General features: G+C 34.3%; 7 protein-coding genes across 7 annotated transcripts; 4 read left to right on the forward strand and 3 right to left on the reverse strand.

The window, feature by feature from the left end:
* Nucleotides 1-427: 427 nt before the first annotated feature.
* RO3G_13303 (uncharacterized protein) lies at nt 428-1,576 on the reverse strand (the record flags this gene model as incomplete). Its single annotated transcript, XM_067667887.1, has 5 exons — nt 428-441; nt 482-730; nt 921-955; nt 1,102-1,180; nt 1,210-1,576. 5 exons carry the CDS (start codon nt 1,574-1,576, stop codon nt 428-430), a joined length of 744 nt encoding a protein of 247 aa, XP_067523988.1.
* A 988-nt stretch (nt 1,577-2,564) lies between these two features.
* On the reverse strand, nt 2,565-2,999 carry RO3G_13304 (uncharacterized protein; the record flags this gene model as incomplete). Its single annotated transcript, XM_067667888.1, has 2 exons — nt 2,565-2,617; nt 2,717-2,999. 2 exons carry the CDS (start codon nt 2,997-2,999, stop codon nt 2,565-2,567), a joined length of 336 nt encoding a protein of 111 aa, XP_067523989.1.
* A 1,037-nt stretch (nt 3,000-4,036) lies between these two features.
* RO3G_13305 (uncharacterized protein) lies at nt 4,037-4,783 on the forward strand (the record flags this gene model as incomplete). The annotated part of the gene is made up of 1 exon (XM_067667889.1): nt 4,037-4,783. One exon carries the CDS (start codon nt 4,037-4,039, stop codon nt 4,781-4,783), a length of 747 nt encoding a protein of 248 aa, XP_067523990.1.
* A 786-nt stretch (nt 4,784-5,569) lies between these two features.
* RO3G_13306 (uncharacterized protein) lies at nt 5,570-7,235 on the forward strand (the record flags this gene model as incomplete). Its single annotated transcript, XM_067667890.1, has 7 exons — nt 5,570-5,612; nt 5,659-5,837; nt 5,899-6,239; nt 6,296-6,673; nt 6,732-7,027; nt 7,091-7,188; nt 7,230-7,235. The coding sequence occupies 7 exons, from the start codon at nt 5,570-5,572 to the stop codon at nt 7,233-7,235; spliced, it is 1,341 nt and encodes a 446-aa protein (XP_067523991.1).
* Nucleotides 7,236-9,742: 2,507 nt separating this feature from the next.
* On the forward strand, nt 9,743-10,462 carry RO3G_13307 (uncharacterized protein; the record flags this gene model as incomplete). Its single annotated transcript, XM_067667891.1, has 1 exon — nt 9,743-10,462. The coding sequence occupies one exon, from the start codon at nt 9,743-9,745 to the stop codon at nt 10,460-10,462; it is 720 nt and encodes a 239-aa protein (XP_067523992.1).
* Nucleotides 10,463-12,475: 2,013 nt separating this feature from the next.
* On the reverse strand, nt 12,476-14,630 carry RO3G_13308 (uncharacterized protein; the record flags this gene model as incomplete). Its single annotated transcript, XM_067667892.1, has 4 exons — nt 12,476-13,667; nt 13,818-14,341; nt 14,449-14,501; nt 14,564-14,630. The coding sequence occupies 4 exons, from the start codon at nt 14,628-14,630 to the stop codon at nt 12,476-12,478; spliced, it is 1,836 nt and encodes a 611-aa protein (XP_067523993.1).
* Nucleotides 14,631-15,143: 513 nt separating this feature from the next.
* Nucleotides 15,144-15,770, forward strand: RO3G_13309 (uncharacterized protein; the record flags this gene model as incomplete). Its single annotated transcript, XM_067667893.1, has 2 exons — nt 15,144-15,319; nt 15,644-15,770. 2 exons carry the CDS (start codon nt 15,144-15,146, stop codon nt 15,768-15,770), a joined length of 303 nt encoding a protein of 100 aa, XP_067523994.1.
* Between the last annotated feature and the right edge of the window lie 1,396 nt (nt 15,771-17,166).

The raw sequence follows: 17,166 nt of genomic DNA on the forward strand, positions 1-17,166 counted from the left end.
CATGTAGCTTATTAATACTGTTTTCATATCGAGTTATGAATGATGAATACATCAATGGGGAAGAAAGGGAAAAACAAGTTTATTATTATAAAAAAGGAAAATAAATCGTGACTCAGAGAGCATGTATTACATTGGAAGTCAATGTGGAATCAACTGGTATACGTTTAGGTACGACAACAAATCATTCTGCAGCTATAAGCTGATAAAATCAACATTCTGTAAATTTGAATCATTGTGCTTTTTCATGCAATAGATTCAATTAGAAAAGTAAACTAAGCATATTTGTATCTATAAATAAATAAATGAGATAAAAGATGAAATGGTGTATTAGTAAGGTTGGTATCAGCTTATTGATTATGTTATATTTGGTGCAGTACAAATACATCTGCAGGTGATTTTTTTTTATTTTATTTTATTTAAAATAGCTTTAGAGCTTTAAGGCTATAAAAAAAGCTTTCTAATTAAACATCAATAATCTTACAAAAGCCAGTTTCTGATCTTTCCACTATGGATTTTCCTTCAACTAGATTTCTAGTTACTTGTTCTATTTCTTCAAATGTATCAAAAGGGATAAAAGGAATGTTCTCTCTTTCACAATAGATTTCTAAGTCACGTCCCTTTCGAGCAAACAAAACATCAGCATGTCTGGCAGCTGAGATGTCTGATACTCCATCACCACAAAAAATGAAGATGGTGTTTTTTGGTGCTGCTTCTCGTGCTTCAATAAGTGCTTTTGTAATTTTTTAATTAGAATCTTTATATGAAAGTTTTTTTTTTTTTTTTTTTTTTTTTTTTTTTTTTTTTTTTTTTTTTTTTTTTTAAAAAAAAAAAATACCCACTTTTAGATTTGTCATTTCCATAAACACTAAATGATTCTTTTTTTTTAGTTTTTGGGATCTAATGATTTAATTTATGTCTACCTATCATCTCTCCAAATAATTTTCCATGTTCTGTCCTTAATTACAGCATTGTTGCATATTATTTTTATATTTTTAGACTTTTCACCAAGAAAATTAAACATTATTTTCTCCAATAAAGGATATAATCCACTAAAATCAAATCATTAGCGATTTGTTGCTTTAGGGTAAATGTTTTACTTACCTGCTCAAAACAGTAACAGGAAAATTATTTTCCAAGCAATAGTCATTAAATGAAGGGAAACCAGGGTCAATTTTACAGTCTATCCGGTATGAAAGGTAAGAATATTACTGTTTGCTTGCATATCAAATATTTCCATACGGTCTAAGTGATCACGCCAGGCTTCTTCCCAGCTAATATGTACATTGTTCCACATTTCTTGAAGTGCATCTCTATTTTCTGTATTGATTAACATAGCAACAAAAAGGTTGTTTCTTGATCTAAACCTGTATGTTTTTGTTCCATTCAAAATGGCATGGTCTAAAGCTTTTCTGCGTTCTGTTCCAAGGGATCGGTGGTCATCAATCAATAGAATTCCAGTATCTACAAAAATTCCAGTCAATAAGCGATAAACAGTAGAAACTTTAGTAAAGAGCATACCATCCACTGAAAGAGTGCCATCAAAATCAGTAAAAACTTGAATGTTTACTTTTGACATTTATAACTTCAAAAAAAGGGGAAAAAAAGTTACTCCTTTTTAAAAAAGGAATCTACTTTCCAATAGCTGAGCTATTTTTTTCATTGTCAGTTATAAATCTACAAGCCGATATGGATTACCAAATGGAACAAATCCTTCAGAAGCATACTATCCTTAAAAAATACATATCCATTTGCATTGTATAGCCACCATCTTTCGTGTTAAGGAAAGAAAAATACAGAGTTGTCTAATACACAGCTTATTCTCGTTCTTAGTCATAATCTACGTTGAGTTATGTAGCAGATTTTTCTTATAAACTCCTCTAGACCCTTTAGGGAAATTACTTGATACCATTAAAGTGATTTTTATTTATATAAAATAAAATAATTAAAACCCACGTGAGCACATAATCACTTTTGTGATTGAATTGCCCGGGCTAGATCGAAAAATGTGTAGAGAGCTAAAAACCTTTTGATAGGTGAGATATTTGCAGATAAAAATTTAAGAATTAAAAGGAGATAGTACTTGAAAACTAGTGAATGAGTCTCTATGTAACCTCTTTATTAGATTTCAAGACGAGAGAGAGAACCCATTTAATCAAACTACGCCTTTATATAGGAAATAAAATTATTCAGGGACCGAAGTGAGTTCAAGGTCAATTTTAGTATTGAACTTGAATAATATAAATATTGTATATGGTTAATATTGTAAATGAGTCTTAGAGAATATGTAATATATAATATTATGTATTCAGTACTTGTTATTTTTTATATAAGATTTGAGTAATCTCATACGAATAATAAGTATTTAATGGGGTAAATACGACAATAGGCAAAAAGGAAAAAAGACAGAGAAGGGAAGAGGAGAAAGGAAAAGTATGAGAGGATACTAGGTTAGGTCTTGCGTTTAAAAATCAAGATTTTCTAAAATAGAAATCAAACATTTTATTGACCAATCAAGAGTTTCTTAGCGCGTTCAAACTTTTTACTGACCAATCATTTTTTTTAGCTCAATCAAATTTTTCATTGCCATTCCATTTTTTATAAATTAATCCAAATACCTCTGATCATGAATCAAAAAAAAAAAACGCTTACAATATTTATAATGCTTATGTGTAATGAAATACCAAGTTTATTAATAGTAAAATATTTACAAGTTTACCATGTTCAAACACTGCGAAAAACTTCTGGGAATGTCGGACCCATCCTCTACAATTTTCTTTTGTAATTTTTTTTGCTGCTTCCTCAATACGGTCAGCTATAATTTCGCTCTTTGCTAAAGGCATCTTGCGTACTTCTTGCTTAATTTTTGCCCAGCATTTCTCAATAGGATTCAGCATTGGAGAATAAGGGGGCAAGAAGAGGGGAGTGTGACCATGCTCATGGATTGCTCGGAAGACATCAGGCGTCTTGTGAATTGCAGCGTTGTCCATCACAATATACATATTCTCTAGCCCTAATTTATTCAGTAGTATCGCTATTTCATCAATAAACAGTAATATTTATAATTGAACGGTAAAAATTTATGGATGATCAGTATACTTTTTGACATTCAGCGAGTTTTTTTTTTTTGTGTATGAGGGTTTTATTCGGATGCCGCATTTTTAGCTGGTCATCATAAGAAACATTTTTTAATAACAGGGTTTAGACCCACGAACAACATTCAGTGAGTTAGTGAGATTTTATTTACACCTTTTGCCAAAATGATATCGCAAGAAAAAAATGAAGCATTTCTTTATATTAGCCCCAAAAATGACGAAAGCAAAAATTAAAATTAAGTCACATTAGCCCCTCCCTCCAAAAAATCAATTTATAAGTTGTAAATTACTTCGTTTTTTTTTTTTCGCGTTTTTTATCCATCACTTTCATTTAAGAAAAACTTTATTAACATGTCTACTTCATCAACTCAATTTTATTCAGCAAATGTTTCCGATTTCAAAACAATGAAAGTTGACAAAGCTATTTGGGAGGTTGAATTCAAAAAATTAGAAGATTCTACCTGTGCACACTGGACAAATAAAGGATTTAAAAATTAAAGAAATTGTGAGCTCCAATGCTACTGAATCTTCCTCAGTTGGTCGTAACAAAATAATCTTATGGAGTAAGAAATATGCTTGCCATCGTGGACCAAATGTCTATGTATTTAAAGCAAGTGGAAACCATCGACCTATTCAAAAAGAATCCAAAAAGACTGGATGTCCTGCGTATATCATGGTAACTTGCTACCGTTCAGACCCTGAGTTTGTCATTTTTGATCGAAAAAACACGCACAACCATGTTCCTAGATCTTACGCGGATTTAAAGTTCATGTCACTTTCAGACGCCCTTAGAAGGAAAATAAAGGCTTTTTTTGCAATATGGGTTTTCAAGAAGAGGAATTAGATCTTGTTTGCTTCAAGAAATAGATGAAGGTGCTGAAGAGCGAGACAAATTGTTTCATTACGACGACGTTTACAACATCTGGTTGTCTGTTGCAAAGGACATGTTCAAGTTCAAAGAAAACGAATTTGAATCCCTCAAAGTTTGGGAAGAAAAGCTTGCTGCAATCAGCTATAAAGTTCTTTCTTATTCCATGGGAAACACATTCTATTATGGGATTATTTCTCCATGGCAAATGTGTATTATGGGAGTATCAAAAAGTTTCTCTCTAGATTCAACTTTTGGTATATCTTCAAGAAGCAGTGAGGTTTTGTATAGCTTAGTAGTAAGATATCCTGATACTGGAAAAGGAGTTCCTGTTGGATACGTGATCACCAACAATCAATCCGTAGCTCCAGTGTTGAACTGGCTGCGATTTTTAAAGGACAACTGTGCAATGAGTCCAGAACAGATTACCATTGATTGCAGTATTCCTGAATCTGATGCAATTCGAGCTACTTTTGGTGAAAATTGCAGAATTCAATTGTGCTTGTTCCATGTTGCTCAATTTTGGAGTAGAAATTTAGCAACAAAAGTCAAGAATTGTCCCGAACACAGCAATGCAAAAGTAGTACGTGGCAACATCATGAGCGACTTACAGTCGATTATGTATGAAACTTCTTGTGCAATTGTAGTAGAAAAAGTAAGGATGTTTAGAGAAAAATGGACTGCACAGCAGCCTCAATTTGTTGAATACTTTGAAGATAAATGGCTTGCTTTGGATGGATATAAAAGGTGGTCTGCAGCTTATGTTATCGAAGAACATCAAAATATGTGCACAAACAACTACATTGAAAGCTGGCATAATTAGCTAAAGTCAGTGTATCTCAAAAGAGTTAAGAACAGACGTTTGGATCGTCTTATATTTATATTAGTAAATGAAGTTGAAAATGATATGAAACTTGAAGAAGCAAGAGTCAGTTCCGAAGTAGGGAGAATGGGACCAGAAACAAGAAATAGAAGGAAAAGAGAAATGATTGCTGCTGCTATTCCAGACGATAGGATGAAAGAGATGATTACAAAAGAAAGCGAAACAACGTATGATATTAAATCCTTTAGGCAAGAAGACATTATGTATACTGTTCAAATTAATGAAGTTGGAAATATTGCTTCTTGTTCTTGCTGTTATTTCAAGTTTAATTCAAGAGCATGTAAACATATGTTTTTACTGAAGAGACACGCCAGTATCCAAGTTGAAAATGAATCCAGAATGGAGACATTACTTTCTGAATTAGTTGCATCATCTATCCCTGAAAACGAGCTTCTGGCTCCTACTGCCGAGAATGACTCGAACATCAATGCTACATCTATTCTAAAGCGAGATATAAAGTGGGAATTAGACTCTTTACGCCATTTAAAAAGAAGTATTAATGCAATCAACAACTATGAATTCTTGACAGATATCAGTAAGAGACTTAAAGCTATTAGAGACGATATAGATTCTCGTGATAGATCTAGAAGAATGGAAACTCAAAGATCAAGCAATTCTTAAAATTAATTTTAATTTTTGCTTTCGTCATTTTTGGGGCTAATATAAGGGAATGCAGATTTTATGCTATCTCTTTGGAAACAAAATATCAGGCAAAATATCTTCAATATGTCTACCTCCAAAATCGATGTAGATCCACGTTTTAAAGATGGTAAGTATCTTCTATTGTCTAACTATCGATTCTAACTCTACTATAGAAATCATGTCCGCAGTACTTGCTTTGCAGTCAGCAGGCAAAGCAGTTTCCGTCAACGCAATTGCTCAGCAAATGACTCATTTTATAGTGAGCAGTTACAATAACGTGTCATTTTTCGTTTACAAGGCTGATTGGATCAAAAGAATCATTACCACTTTGCAATTAACTGACACAGCGTTTGTAAATTTATTCTTTTTAAATCAAATTATCGCTGCCTTGCGTTAATTATTTTCTTCTCTAGTCAGGAAGTAAAATTAATTTCGAGAAAATTTTCTGCTACATTCAAGATAAAGCATTGGGTATAGAAAATAATTTATTACTCGGAGCCAACGATTTGGTCACTATGACAAATCACCAGCCAACGACATCCTCATTCACATCCTCAACCACATCCTCTATCACATCCTTAACCACCGCTTCATCATCAATTGATAGTAAACAAACGAAGCTTGATGATGTGGATAAAGTCAAAATAAGAAAACTATACAGTAGTATGAATGAAGAAAAGATGTGGAAGCTTAAAACAGAGACATTTGTAGAGAGACAAATGGAACGTTTCGCCCTAACATGCAACTTCGAGCAGTGAGCCTTTTTTAGGTTTTATTGTCACTATTTTAATGACTGATTGATTTTTTTAGTCCTTGCCACTCACTCATATTTGACAGTGGAGATAAATGCTGGGATGAATACTTCACTGAAGAAGAGTTAATTGAGATCAAATCATACCAGCTAAAAAAGTTCCCACCGCTACCTTTAGAGCTGAAAGAATATCTGCAAACTTTACTTAAATACACCTCTCTCGACTTGGATACCTTGTATTGTAAACTTAGCACAGTTCGACTACATCCAGTAAACGATTCAGTCAAAGAATGGGCTCAGTCTACTATTCTTAGCACCATCAAGCTATTCATGTGCAATTATATCCCATCGACAGATCAAAGCGAAAGCGATGTCATCAGAAAAATTTGGATTCTCCTTGATACAGTATTCGATCACTCGACCATCATCTCTAGAAGGTAAAACATTTAGCCTCATTTTGATTTGACTTTACTTATAACATAATATCAAATATAGCGGGGAAAAGTCAAGTTCAGCATCGTCAGACAGTCGCAACCAGAGCAGGACGATTGCGAGCGTAGACCCAATGGCAAGGAAACTCTGTGGCCGCAAGATTGATATGAGCTTTAAGAGTATTTCCGCTGAATTGGGGTGCATGGGGTGTGGCCGTTCCGATGGTGTTAATACCACAAAAGAAATGCTGGATCGTTTGATCAAATTGCCAAAGGTACTCAAAGACATGTTTATCAGTTTGTGTAACTTCGCACCCTCGCTTGTGAATGACCTCGCCGTCTCTGGTGTCATAATCATGAGTAAAATATAAAATTCATGATTTGATAATCAATCAAAGACATATATTAACACCCTTTTCTTAGACTCAAAGTTTACCCTTGTCACAATGGATTCTCCATGCGGATACGTTTGTCGGCTTAGTCGTGTAAAGCCCATTTACTTTTCAACTCGACCTTCTGAAGTAATAACTTATTTGGTCCCAATCTTGAAACAGATTTATAGCATTAGATTACTGATGGAGCAAAACTTGACGTTAATCTCTGCTGTTCCTGTTGAAATCGATGAAAACATATCTTTTGAAGTTGAAAATAAGGTCTATCTCCCCCTATCATTCTATTGCATCAAAAAAACTGGTCAAAAAAGAAGGAAAGATGATATGAACTGAGCTTGCATATCCTTAATAATAGTTATTTTTTATCGTTCTATGACTCATATTATTTATATTATTTTCATTGTTTCTATCAAACCATTGTACCATTTCCATTGATGATATTTCATATTAAATAAAGTTTACAAGATTACTCAGTTTGAAAGATACCTTTCTCTTGATAAAAAACAGCTAGCTGTAGCATACATACACTGATCATCGAAAGGAGAGCCAGATACGGTCTATAATCGAATAAATAAACGTGGGATAACTGGTGTCGTGCTCAAATAAACAATTGGTATTTGAAAATGATACCTTGGTTCATCTAAACAAAACGACGTGGAGTCATGTTTGAGATCTGAGTTCGTAAGTCTCATGCAGGCCACAAACCTGGAGCGCATCCACATTTCAAAATATTCAAAGAGAGAAAATACAATACTATGATAACACGCAGTATGTATGTGCGGAGGACTCAATGAGACTCATGATTTTTTTTTACCTCCGACAAAATTTTATAAAGCAATTTCCTTTTCGAATTTTTTTACAAGTATTGATGAACCCTATCACTTCAAAAAATGAGAATACTTGTTAAAAACCTAAAGTACTCACCTGTCAGGTCTCATAGTAATAGGTCTTAATATTGACTTATCAAAATCGAGCTTTTGACGGCGGAGAGTAATTACCCAAAGACAGATTCAAACGTCTAAAAGGTTGACATGATTTAAGGAGATAAGACAAAGTCAATGAAGCCATCAACAAAGGCTACTCATTCTGACTAATAGTTGTTGATTTCAAAGTGTTTAAACTAGTTTATTGAGAAGAGGTAAACGTATATAAGCGTTGCATTTTTCAGACTTTTTTTTACGACTTCAGTTATGACCTTAAGATGTTTAACACGCTCCTTCTCCTGTATAGTCACGATTTTTTAATGAATACAAATGGCGATATATCGTTACAAGAGACTAAGGGAGAGCTGATTAGAGATATCTTGCCATCCTCTTTTACAATAGCCTTTTGATCCATCATACCAATTGTGATATAGCCGAAGTTTACTAGTCTTTATCATTTTACTTTGTTTTGTTTTTCTTTGGGAAAATAAAGCATGATTTATCTATACAAGTAAAATCTAAAACTTCATCTTGTGCCAACAGTATCAACGATGTTAACTTTGAAGCTGAGAAAGAGTTGAGAAAGAAGAATACTAAGACAATATTAAAGAGTAGAAAGAGATATGAAGTACACTACATAAAGCTTTTTTTGTTGTCCAACATCAAACATAAAAAAAAGAAGTGTGATAAATATTCAAACCCTGATAAGGTAAATCTTATTTCAGGTTCCTTCTAGAAAGCTAAAAAAAAGGCATCTCTTTGCTTCTTTGCTAATCATATGGAAGAGGCAGAGGTAGTTTTGAATTTTAATGAGAGAGTTACATTTATACCTTATCCTCTTTTTGGATAAGTTGCTTCAAGCAAATTTAAAAGAAAAATCAATTTTTGCATCATAATTGACTTGATAAGATAAAAAATGATAAAACAGGGGTACGCGTCGTGTTCCAAGAAAAAAAGACATTTAAAAAGAGTGAAAGGAAGACTTGCTTTGTTTATTCATCGTTTTTTTTTCCTTTTAATTTAAAAACAATATGCGTAAAAAGAAAAAAAAAAAAAAACTTATTGTCTCGCTCTCTGGTCCTCTTCTTTCGCTACCTGGTCTTCTTCTTTCGCTATTTGCTCTTCTTCCGTCAATATTTGCTCTTTCATTTATGGATATGGCTATACTCCCGGCTTCATTAAGCCTTTCTAAACAACAGTCAATTCTACACTGTAAACAAAATTCTTGTCGTTCTCTTCTGAAAAGGAAGCAGAACTAGGCTGCAATCGATGATTGCTTTACTTTTCGGAGGTAAGCACTTTTATTCTTATGTTGTTTATGTCTTGATGACTGAGACTGACACTTCATATACCCTATCAGTATATATGTGCGTATTCTACCTTTTTTTCGAATATCAACTAGTATATTTGCTTGGGCACTTTGGAATGAGCCTCAACGTTGTTCAGCAAAGCCCTAGCATTCATCAAAAAGTGCACTTATTTTATATTGTCTTTATAACATTTGTTTTTATGATATAAACATTTTACTGGTCATCCATAAATTTTTACTGTTCAACTATAAATTTTACTGACTAACAAACATTTCATTGGACTTCAAGATTTTTTATTTTTTCCTCCTAGTTTTTGTATTTTCAAACGCGAAACACTGTATTAGGATTTAGGGACTCTTTTTCGCTTCCCAAACACTTTTGATAATTTTTTCCTTAAAAGGAAAAAATTCATCATGTCCACCCACCTTCAAATCATTCAACGATTACAAAATGAACTCGCAATCGCTAATGCCAAGATACACCAGTTGCAACAGGAAAACGTTTCTTTGCGGAAGCAAGTATCCTCTGAACCCACACCAACTGCAAACTCCAGTCCTCCTTCTGATTCTACTCCCCCCATCCAAACGTCCACGCTCCCCAAGCAATGATGCTGCTCCTCCCACAACCAAGGTTTCTAAGCTTCCGAATCCCCAACCCAAACACAGTTTAGCTGCCATTGCTCGACAGTTTTCCTCTCCTTCTGCTCCTTCCAGCTTCACGTTTATTCACGTTCCCATCCACGATTGCCTCTCCATCCATCAACTCCGTGCTAACCTTCGTGAGTTGCACATTAACACACGCCGCATTCTGGATATTCAATATTCAGATCGAAATGTGGCCAGATTCTTCATTCATACCGGTTTCGAACCTGAGTTCCATTTTCAGCTGTACAAACACAAAATCACTATTCGTGACGACTTTGACCCTCTGAACCCCTCCATCATTCGTGATCCTACGCTTCTCAATGAATCCATTGAGAGAAAAACTAAACATGCTCGTCATGTGTTCCTCCAACGACTTGGTTCTGCTTTCCGCCGTCTCAGGGCTCCTCTTTACAACGCTGTCACTAACTACTTTCTCCAATCTGGGCTCATAGACCTCAATTTCTTGAAGTCTTTTGAGCTCGCTCCCCATTACAGCTATCACAACCCTCTCCTAGACAAGATCTAGAGCTCTTTTCTACCTCCTCCCTTCTTTTTCCTTTTTGACTATCAAAAAGGTTTTTAGCACTCTTTTATCCTCTCTTTGATCTGGCTCGGGCAATGTAATACCTTAGTATTATGTGCTCAATTGGGTTATTTTTATTTTCAATAAAACTATTGTTTAATTGTATTGTTTTATAAAATTGTTTATTGTATAATTGTTATATCTTCTAGAAAGTTTTCCTGTCCACTCTGTTAGAAGTGTAAAAATCTTGGAGATTTTTATACTAAGCTTCGAGTTAATATGAGCAGATACTTGAAATGCTTAAATAATTATACTGCAAATCGCAATTTACATTCCCACGTTGCTTTTGTTATTTTGCAAGAGTGAAGGAAAGTAATCAAATCATTTGTTATTTCTTTTAACAATAGCATCTAAAAATAAACAATTGAAAAAGAAACAATGTAGTACGCCATACCTATGCTTGGTTTTGTATACGGGTAGCACAAGTAGAAAAGAAGTTTTGATTATGGTGGTATGGCCAAAGCCTTGAGGTATCGTTCTTCAGGTATTGTTGAAGAGTTCAATATAATTGTACAACAAATATGCCGTATTTCTGGCAAATACTGTACTACATGTGCTACTAAAAGTAACTTGGGTAAACCTTGATAGATGAAGCTAAGAAATGATCTCTAGTACTGAGTCAAATGGTATCAGGCACATCATTAACAACGAATAATGAATATGTTCAAATAAATTAGACAACTCATAGTACTGTCTACTGAATTGTCTTTCTGAATGTGCTGTGCTTGAGAGTAACTGATTTAACAATATCAAACAGTAAGCTATGCCACTTGAAAACTCTTAAGCATATTTAATCAAAATTATGTTGTGTAGTAAAATTAAGCCGTTACTGCACAGACATTATTTTTAACATTTGTTTCAATGAGGTACTCATGATCATACAGTGGAGCTGGTAAATTTTGTCGGTTTGAAGAAAATAAACTTTGTTTAGCAAAAAACAAATGTCATTTCCAGAAAAATAAATGTCACTAACCTAAATGAAAATTTGGTTTAGTACATTTATTGTTGTCGCTTTGTACTTGTTTTAATACAATACCTGTATTATATGACCAAAGCGATAACCTTGGTGGAGAATTTTTTGTGATTTTCATATTTTTGTTCTACTTAAAGATAATCAGTCTAAAAGGTACTTTCTGGTGAAAAGGCTAGGGCGTTCGCCAATCTTTCTCAAACTATTTAAGATCTTGAGAAAATTCAATACAGCTGCTTGATCACGATTCCAAAGTCTTCTTTTTATTCCTGTGGTTTGTTGTTTAAGACACGAGAGGCTCTTACACCTAGTACTGCATTAGTTATCAAAAATTAATCTAGTTTTTTTTTTTTTTTTTTTTGTTTGGATTACCTCAGCAAACCATTGCATAACACTACTGGCTTCTTTTTTCGTTGGTAAGGGCGAGGGTTTGGCACGGTTTTGAATTTTTCTAACTCATTTTCACAGATTGGGCAATGGGAAGATGTTTTGTATTCATTGATTAAGTAGACAACAAACCCGTTCTTCTTTAACATCCTGATTAACCCCTTGCTTCTTGTCTGTTCTTGATACTTGACATTAGAGGCGGACCAATCTCCAAAAACTAAGACAGCATCTTGACCAAATTTTGCTCTTAAACTACGCACCAATTTTTGATCACTCTGGTCAAAGAAGAGTTTACTTGAAAACTTCAATTTTCGAAAAGGTAAAAGTTGTAGCTTTTCTAATGCTGTACTGATAGTCTTTTTGTAATTGCTTTTCTGTGATTGTCTATACATCTCTTTTGCCAGTCCTAGAACTTTGCTTTTCTCACTATCATCTAATCTTTCTGAAATATGCTTTTGTTATAACATTATTTGTAGGTAAGTGGCATACAGTTGAGACTTTACAGAGCTATCAGTAGAGTAATTCTCAGATTGAGGGAAAAAACCACGGATTCTTGCTATGAACAGATTTCCATAATACAAATTACATTTTTGGTCGACTCAAAAGTCAAATTCGGATTCAGGGAAATATGTTTCTTTAGACTTTGTTGTCCCATTTCCATAATATTCGTACAAAGTGTTTTTTACTGATGCTCTTGTTTTAATGTACTGTACAAACTTCTTCAAGTTTACAGAGTTGGATTCAGATCTGGAAAGGATTGCTTCGGCTTTCTGGACCACAAAAGGTTGAGTACGCTTTCTTAAATATCTGAAGTGCCTTGAACATTTTGAGCGGTTGTTCTTCGTAAATGTAAGTGTCTGTTTCTCTTCAACAGTGCTGGTTTCTTTCATGCAGTACATCAAGTCCCGCCTTCCAGGGTCTATCAAGACACACTTGCCTTCAGTACTCTTTAAATCGGCTTGACCTAATCCTTCAATATGCTCTGTTTGATTACCATCCACTTTCTTTTCAATGTTGGTTTTAGGCGACTTTCTGCTTGTATCAATGTTTTGCTTTATTATGGAGACACCGACTCCATCTGTTTCGAGAGTTCCTTGGAACCGCAAATACCTTTGAAATCCTTGATGCTTGAACGCCTTTTTATTTAGGTCTACGACGGCACCCCATGTCTCAAACTTGCTCCCTGTTTTTAGATTCTTTTTACTCTTGAGAATATGGTAATGGATTATTTTGCTATCCAACGTCATGTAGCAAGGAATAAAGGTGGTACGTATCGGGAAACGAGCAACCTGTTTCATCTGTTCGGCTTCAGACAGCTCAGCAAGTCTGAAGAAGGCTTTGAAATGGTTTTTTGGACTGGCCATAATGTCATAGTAAATTGAGTTCTTTTGAAAAGTGTAATCCTCTGGGTAACTTGAGAGAAAATCATTTAATTGCGTTCTTGACCGATCATCTAAAAGACCAGCTTCAGGCATCTCTTTTTTGGAGATGGCAAGCTTCACCTGATTACAGGGTCGATAAATCTTCTTTCGGATAGTTTCTTTTATCACTTTACTACTAGACTTGTTTGCTTGCATTTCTCCTCTGAGACTCTCTGCCTTTTCCTTCTTTTTAAATAACTTGTTTATCAAACTTCGCAGCCTGTTTCCAAAATGAGCTTTGATGTTATTATAGTAGGCCGTTTGGATCTTCGTACACTCGTACAAGGCTATTTGCTGAGCATATGGTAAGTTGGGGGGAGTATAACCAGCGTCTTCAAAGTAAGCTTCTTTATATTTTGATATCAACCGCCTATAATTTTTGGTCGTATCCTTCAGCCTTGCGCTATTTCCACCCTTTGAAAGAACAAGGCTCAGAAAAACTTCAATAAAGAAATTTTTTGTCACGAAGCTGTTCAACGCAAAATTTTCATTTGTTGCCAGTTCTTATAAATATATGTACTCTGTGAAGGCAAATGTATGTGTAACTAATAAATTGGTAGTGTGAACCAAATCATACAATGGCTGTAAATATACTGGTTTCCAAATATTCTTTACAGTCGTTTTAATTGTCATCGCACGCTTGCTTATCTTCTTAGGGCCTTCTTTAACGTCGCTTGCCTCGTCAACAGGCATAGGACAAAAACTTGTCTTGATAGAAGTTGCAGCTGACTTGAAGGCAGTTGGTACAGATTTGCTAGGCTTGGGGAAAGTTAGACTTGCTTTAGAAGCAGTTATGCTTGACTCCACAGCAGCAGAATTTGATTTGGTGATACGAGAGACAGACTTGGTTGATTTACCCAAAAAGGATCTTTTGATGGCAGGTGTATCAAAATCGTCACTGCTGTATTCAAGATCATAACCCTCAAGAGTGATCTTATTGAACACGGTAAGTTCATCTGTTATAGAAATACTCGTACTACTTGTAGTAGTAACTTCAGAATCTGTAGCCTTTCCTTTGCCTTTGGGTCTCTTTTGTGATCCACTCTGTGGAGTATTTTCCCTACCTATGATGGGGTTTCATATGTTAGACTAGCTGTTTACCTACATCAAGTTTGGCAATGCAACTTATTTTTTCTTTTTCTAGCTGTTACAACGGGTTGGTAGTCGTCGTCTGGGTTGTCTTCTACATATAGTTCAAACGAGTCTATAATAATATCAATTTTGTGGTCAGCGACATTTAGATCTATTATTAGATATAGAGCCTACCGTTTTCGCTCTTAGATGGCTTCTTTTGGTTTGAAGAGAATAAAATATCCTTTTGCTTTCCTTTCATTTTCCAATTTGTTTTCATGAGTGAAATATCCGAACAAAAAGAAAAAGAGTCTCCAGAAATTGATTTAAATATTAAAGAGATACTCCCATCCCATTTATATAGATATATTCAAACACAGCTACAACCGAATAATAGCTATGTGCCTACAATGAGCTTACATCATGTAGTAGCTTGCAATAGAGGATAATTGTTTTCTAGATTCACGTAGAATAGTAGTTACACATAGTAGATAGGACTCGAGAAGTTATTAGCATCTGAATATGTCAAGTTCTTTATGTTTTTTCATCAAATCTCAATGATAAATATGTTAAGAACAAATTTGATGAGCATAAAATGTTGGATTGTCATCTTGTAATGTCACTGTATAATGATGATATATCCGGTGAACAAAAACCCTCATTAAAGATCCTTTGCTGAACCCAATAAAACTGTTTTAACCATACCAATTTTCGCAAAATTTATATTCTAAGAAGATATAGTGTTATGAGAATATCATAGTATGATTTTAAAAGCATGCTCGCATGGGTGTTTTATTGCAATAGTGGATTATTTGACAAGGGAAGCCATAAAAAACTTGAGAACAAGCATCAGCACTTCGACTCAATAAGTTTTCATTCGACGATATTTGGGCTTTCTTTTAACTATAGCCTAAAACAGCTCAATTGGGTTGAGCTCTGGCTAACAAGGAGGTAAGTACATTACTCTATAACCTCTACTCTCAATTTTTCTTATATTTGGATGAGACTTATGAATATTACAGTAACCCATTACAAGATAACTACCCTGAGACTTTCATCCATGTCCATGATATCAAGAGGCCCAGTAGTTGTACCTTTTGCTGCTGACTTGCTGTTCTCGATGACATTACTCGCCTCTAAATCAACCTACTCTATAGTAGGCTCTTCAATCATAATGTCGCCTGCTCTTTGCCCTTTGACTCCTGCAAGCTTTCTTTCTTTTTTTTCTTTTTTTTCTTTTTCTTTTTTTTTCTTTTACTATTTTTGTGAACAAAGCTTTATAAAAAGAGCAGTTTTGCACAAAGATGTTGAAAGCATCCTAAGGAACTTAGGTCGTTTCGAATTTGTAGATAATTCACGATTGTTGAAAATCTGTTCACAAACTCTACTATACATCTGGTGAGCACACTGGCGCTACATTTTTTATGGAACGCCATTTTTACCACAGCAAATTGTTTCAATCATTTTTGAAAAACTTCAATGCTATCGTCTATATTAAAAGCATACCACTCAGCATGACGTGTGACTTATATTTTTATTTTAATAAATAATCTTCAATAAAGAGCAGCTTTAAAATTATTTAAAGCGAGGCTTACAGAGCTGTTCTCACACACTATAGCATGAGTTTGACATATTTTCATGCTTTACTGATCTTCTAACAAGCCATGATAGGAAATAGGAAGCGCTTCTCGCTTTGTTTATCGTAAAACATTGTTTTCTAAACGTGAAAAATCCAATAATAAATCTTTTCATCGAAGTGCCAAGTAAAAATGTATCATCCACTACTCATACAGAGTCTGCTTTATAGCTTGGGTTTTCCTTTATTTCCATCAGAAAAGGCTTAGTGATATGCCCAACGGATCTAGTACAAACTCGGCTATCATCGCTATAGAAATGGAGCTACAGAAGATTTTTAATGTAAAGAGTAGTGATACCAAAAAAAAGTCGCCCCTTGTCTCCTGTACACAAAGCAAACAAACAGGGTTTTTTAATGTGATGATTCCAAAACAAGCTATAGCAAAGTCTTGGAGAATCTCTTTTTAATTCGATTCTAGATGAATAAAATTATATGGATACGACAAATTCCAAATTCAAAAAATAAAAATCATCACATCATCAATAATAACGACTCTTTTATCCAAACGGTGAGCTATGTTGTGAGCAGATTCCCAGTTGATGGGATGTTCACGTTTACAAGATTAGCAGCTCTTACACTACTTTCAGGAATAAATATTGCACTGCTTTCTCGCTTTTATGTATTGATTGCATTGTAAAATTTATAAAAAAAAACGGCGTTAATTTCTAGAAGTAGTGCGTCTAAAATCCCTCTAATTTAACGATCGAATACATCTATCCTGGCTTTGGATTCAGTTCATCAAGTGACAATACCTCAAGATGAAAAGAACATTTGCTCTTCTTAAGTGAGCGAAAGTGATCTCTTTTTTATTATAATATTTTTGAAAAGTACCTATGCCATAGTACCGAGAAATCAAAGGAAGTATATGAGCTCAGGATTACTATTTACGTTTGTTGTTCTTTTCTTATTACTTTTGAATTAATTGCAGCCATTTAAGTTTACTCGAAGCATCTGGGTTTTATATTAGAGAATTAAACTCAATAGAAAGTTCGTCTAACACATTATCTAAGAGATGTGCGCTTGATTTTTTTTTTTTTTTGGATTGTGCACATCCTATACCACATATGCTTTAATATTTCGCATAAAAAAAAGAAAGTATACATAAAGAAGCAATTACATTATGTACTATTCCTTCAAAAACATAAGATATTTTGAAATCATA

The sequence above is a fragment of the Rhizopus delemar genome, genomic scaffold (genome assembly GCF_000149305.1).
Source record: "Rhizopus delemar RA 99-880 supercont3.12 genomic scaffold, whole genome shotgun sequence".
NCBI classification, from domain to species: Eukaryota; Fungi; Mucoromycota; class Mucoromycetes; order Mucorales; family Rhizopodaceae; genus Rhizopus; species Rhizopus delemar.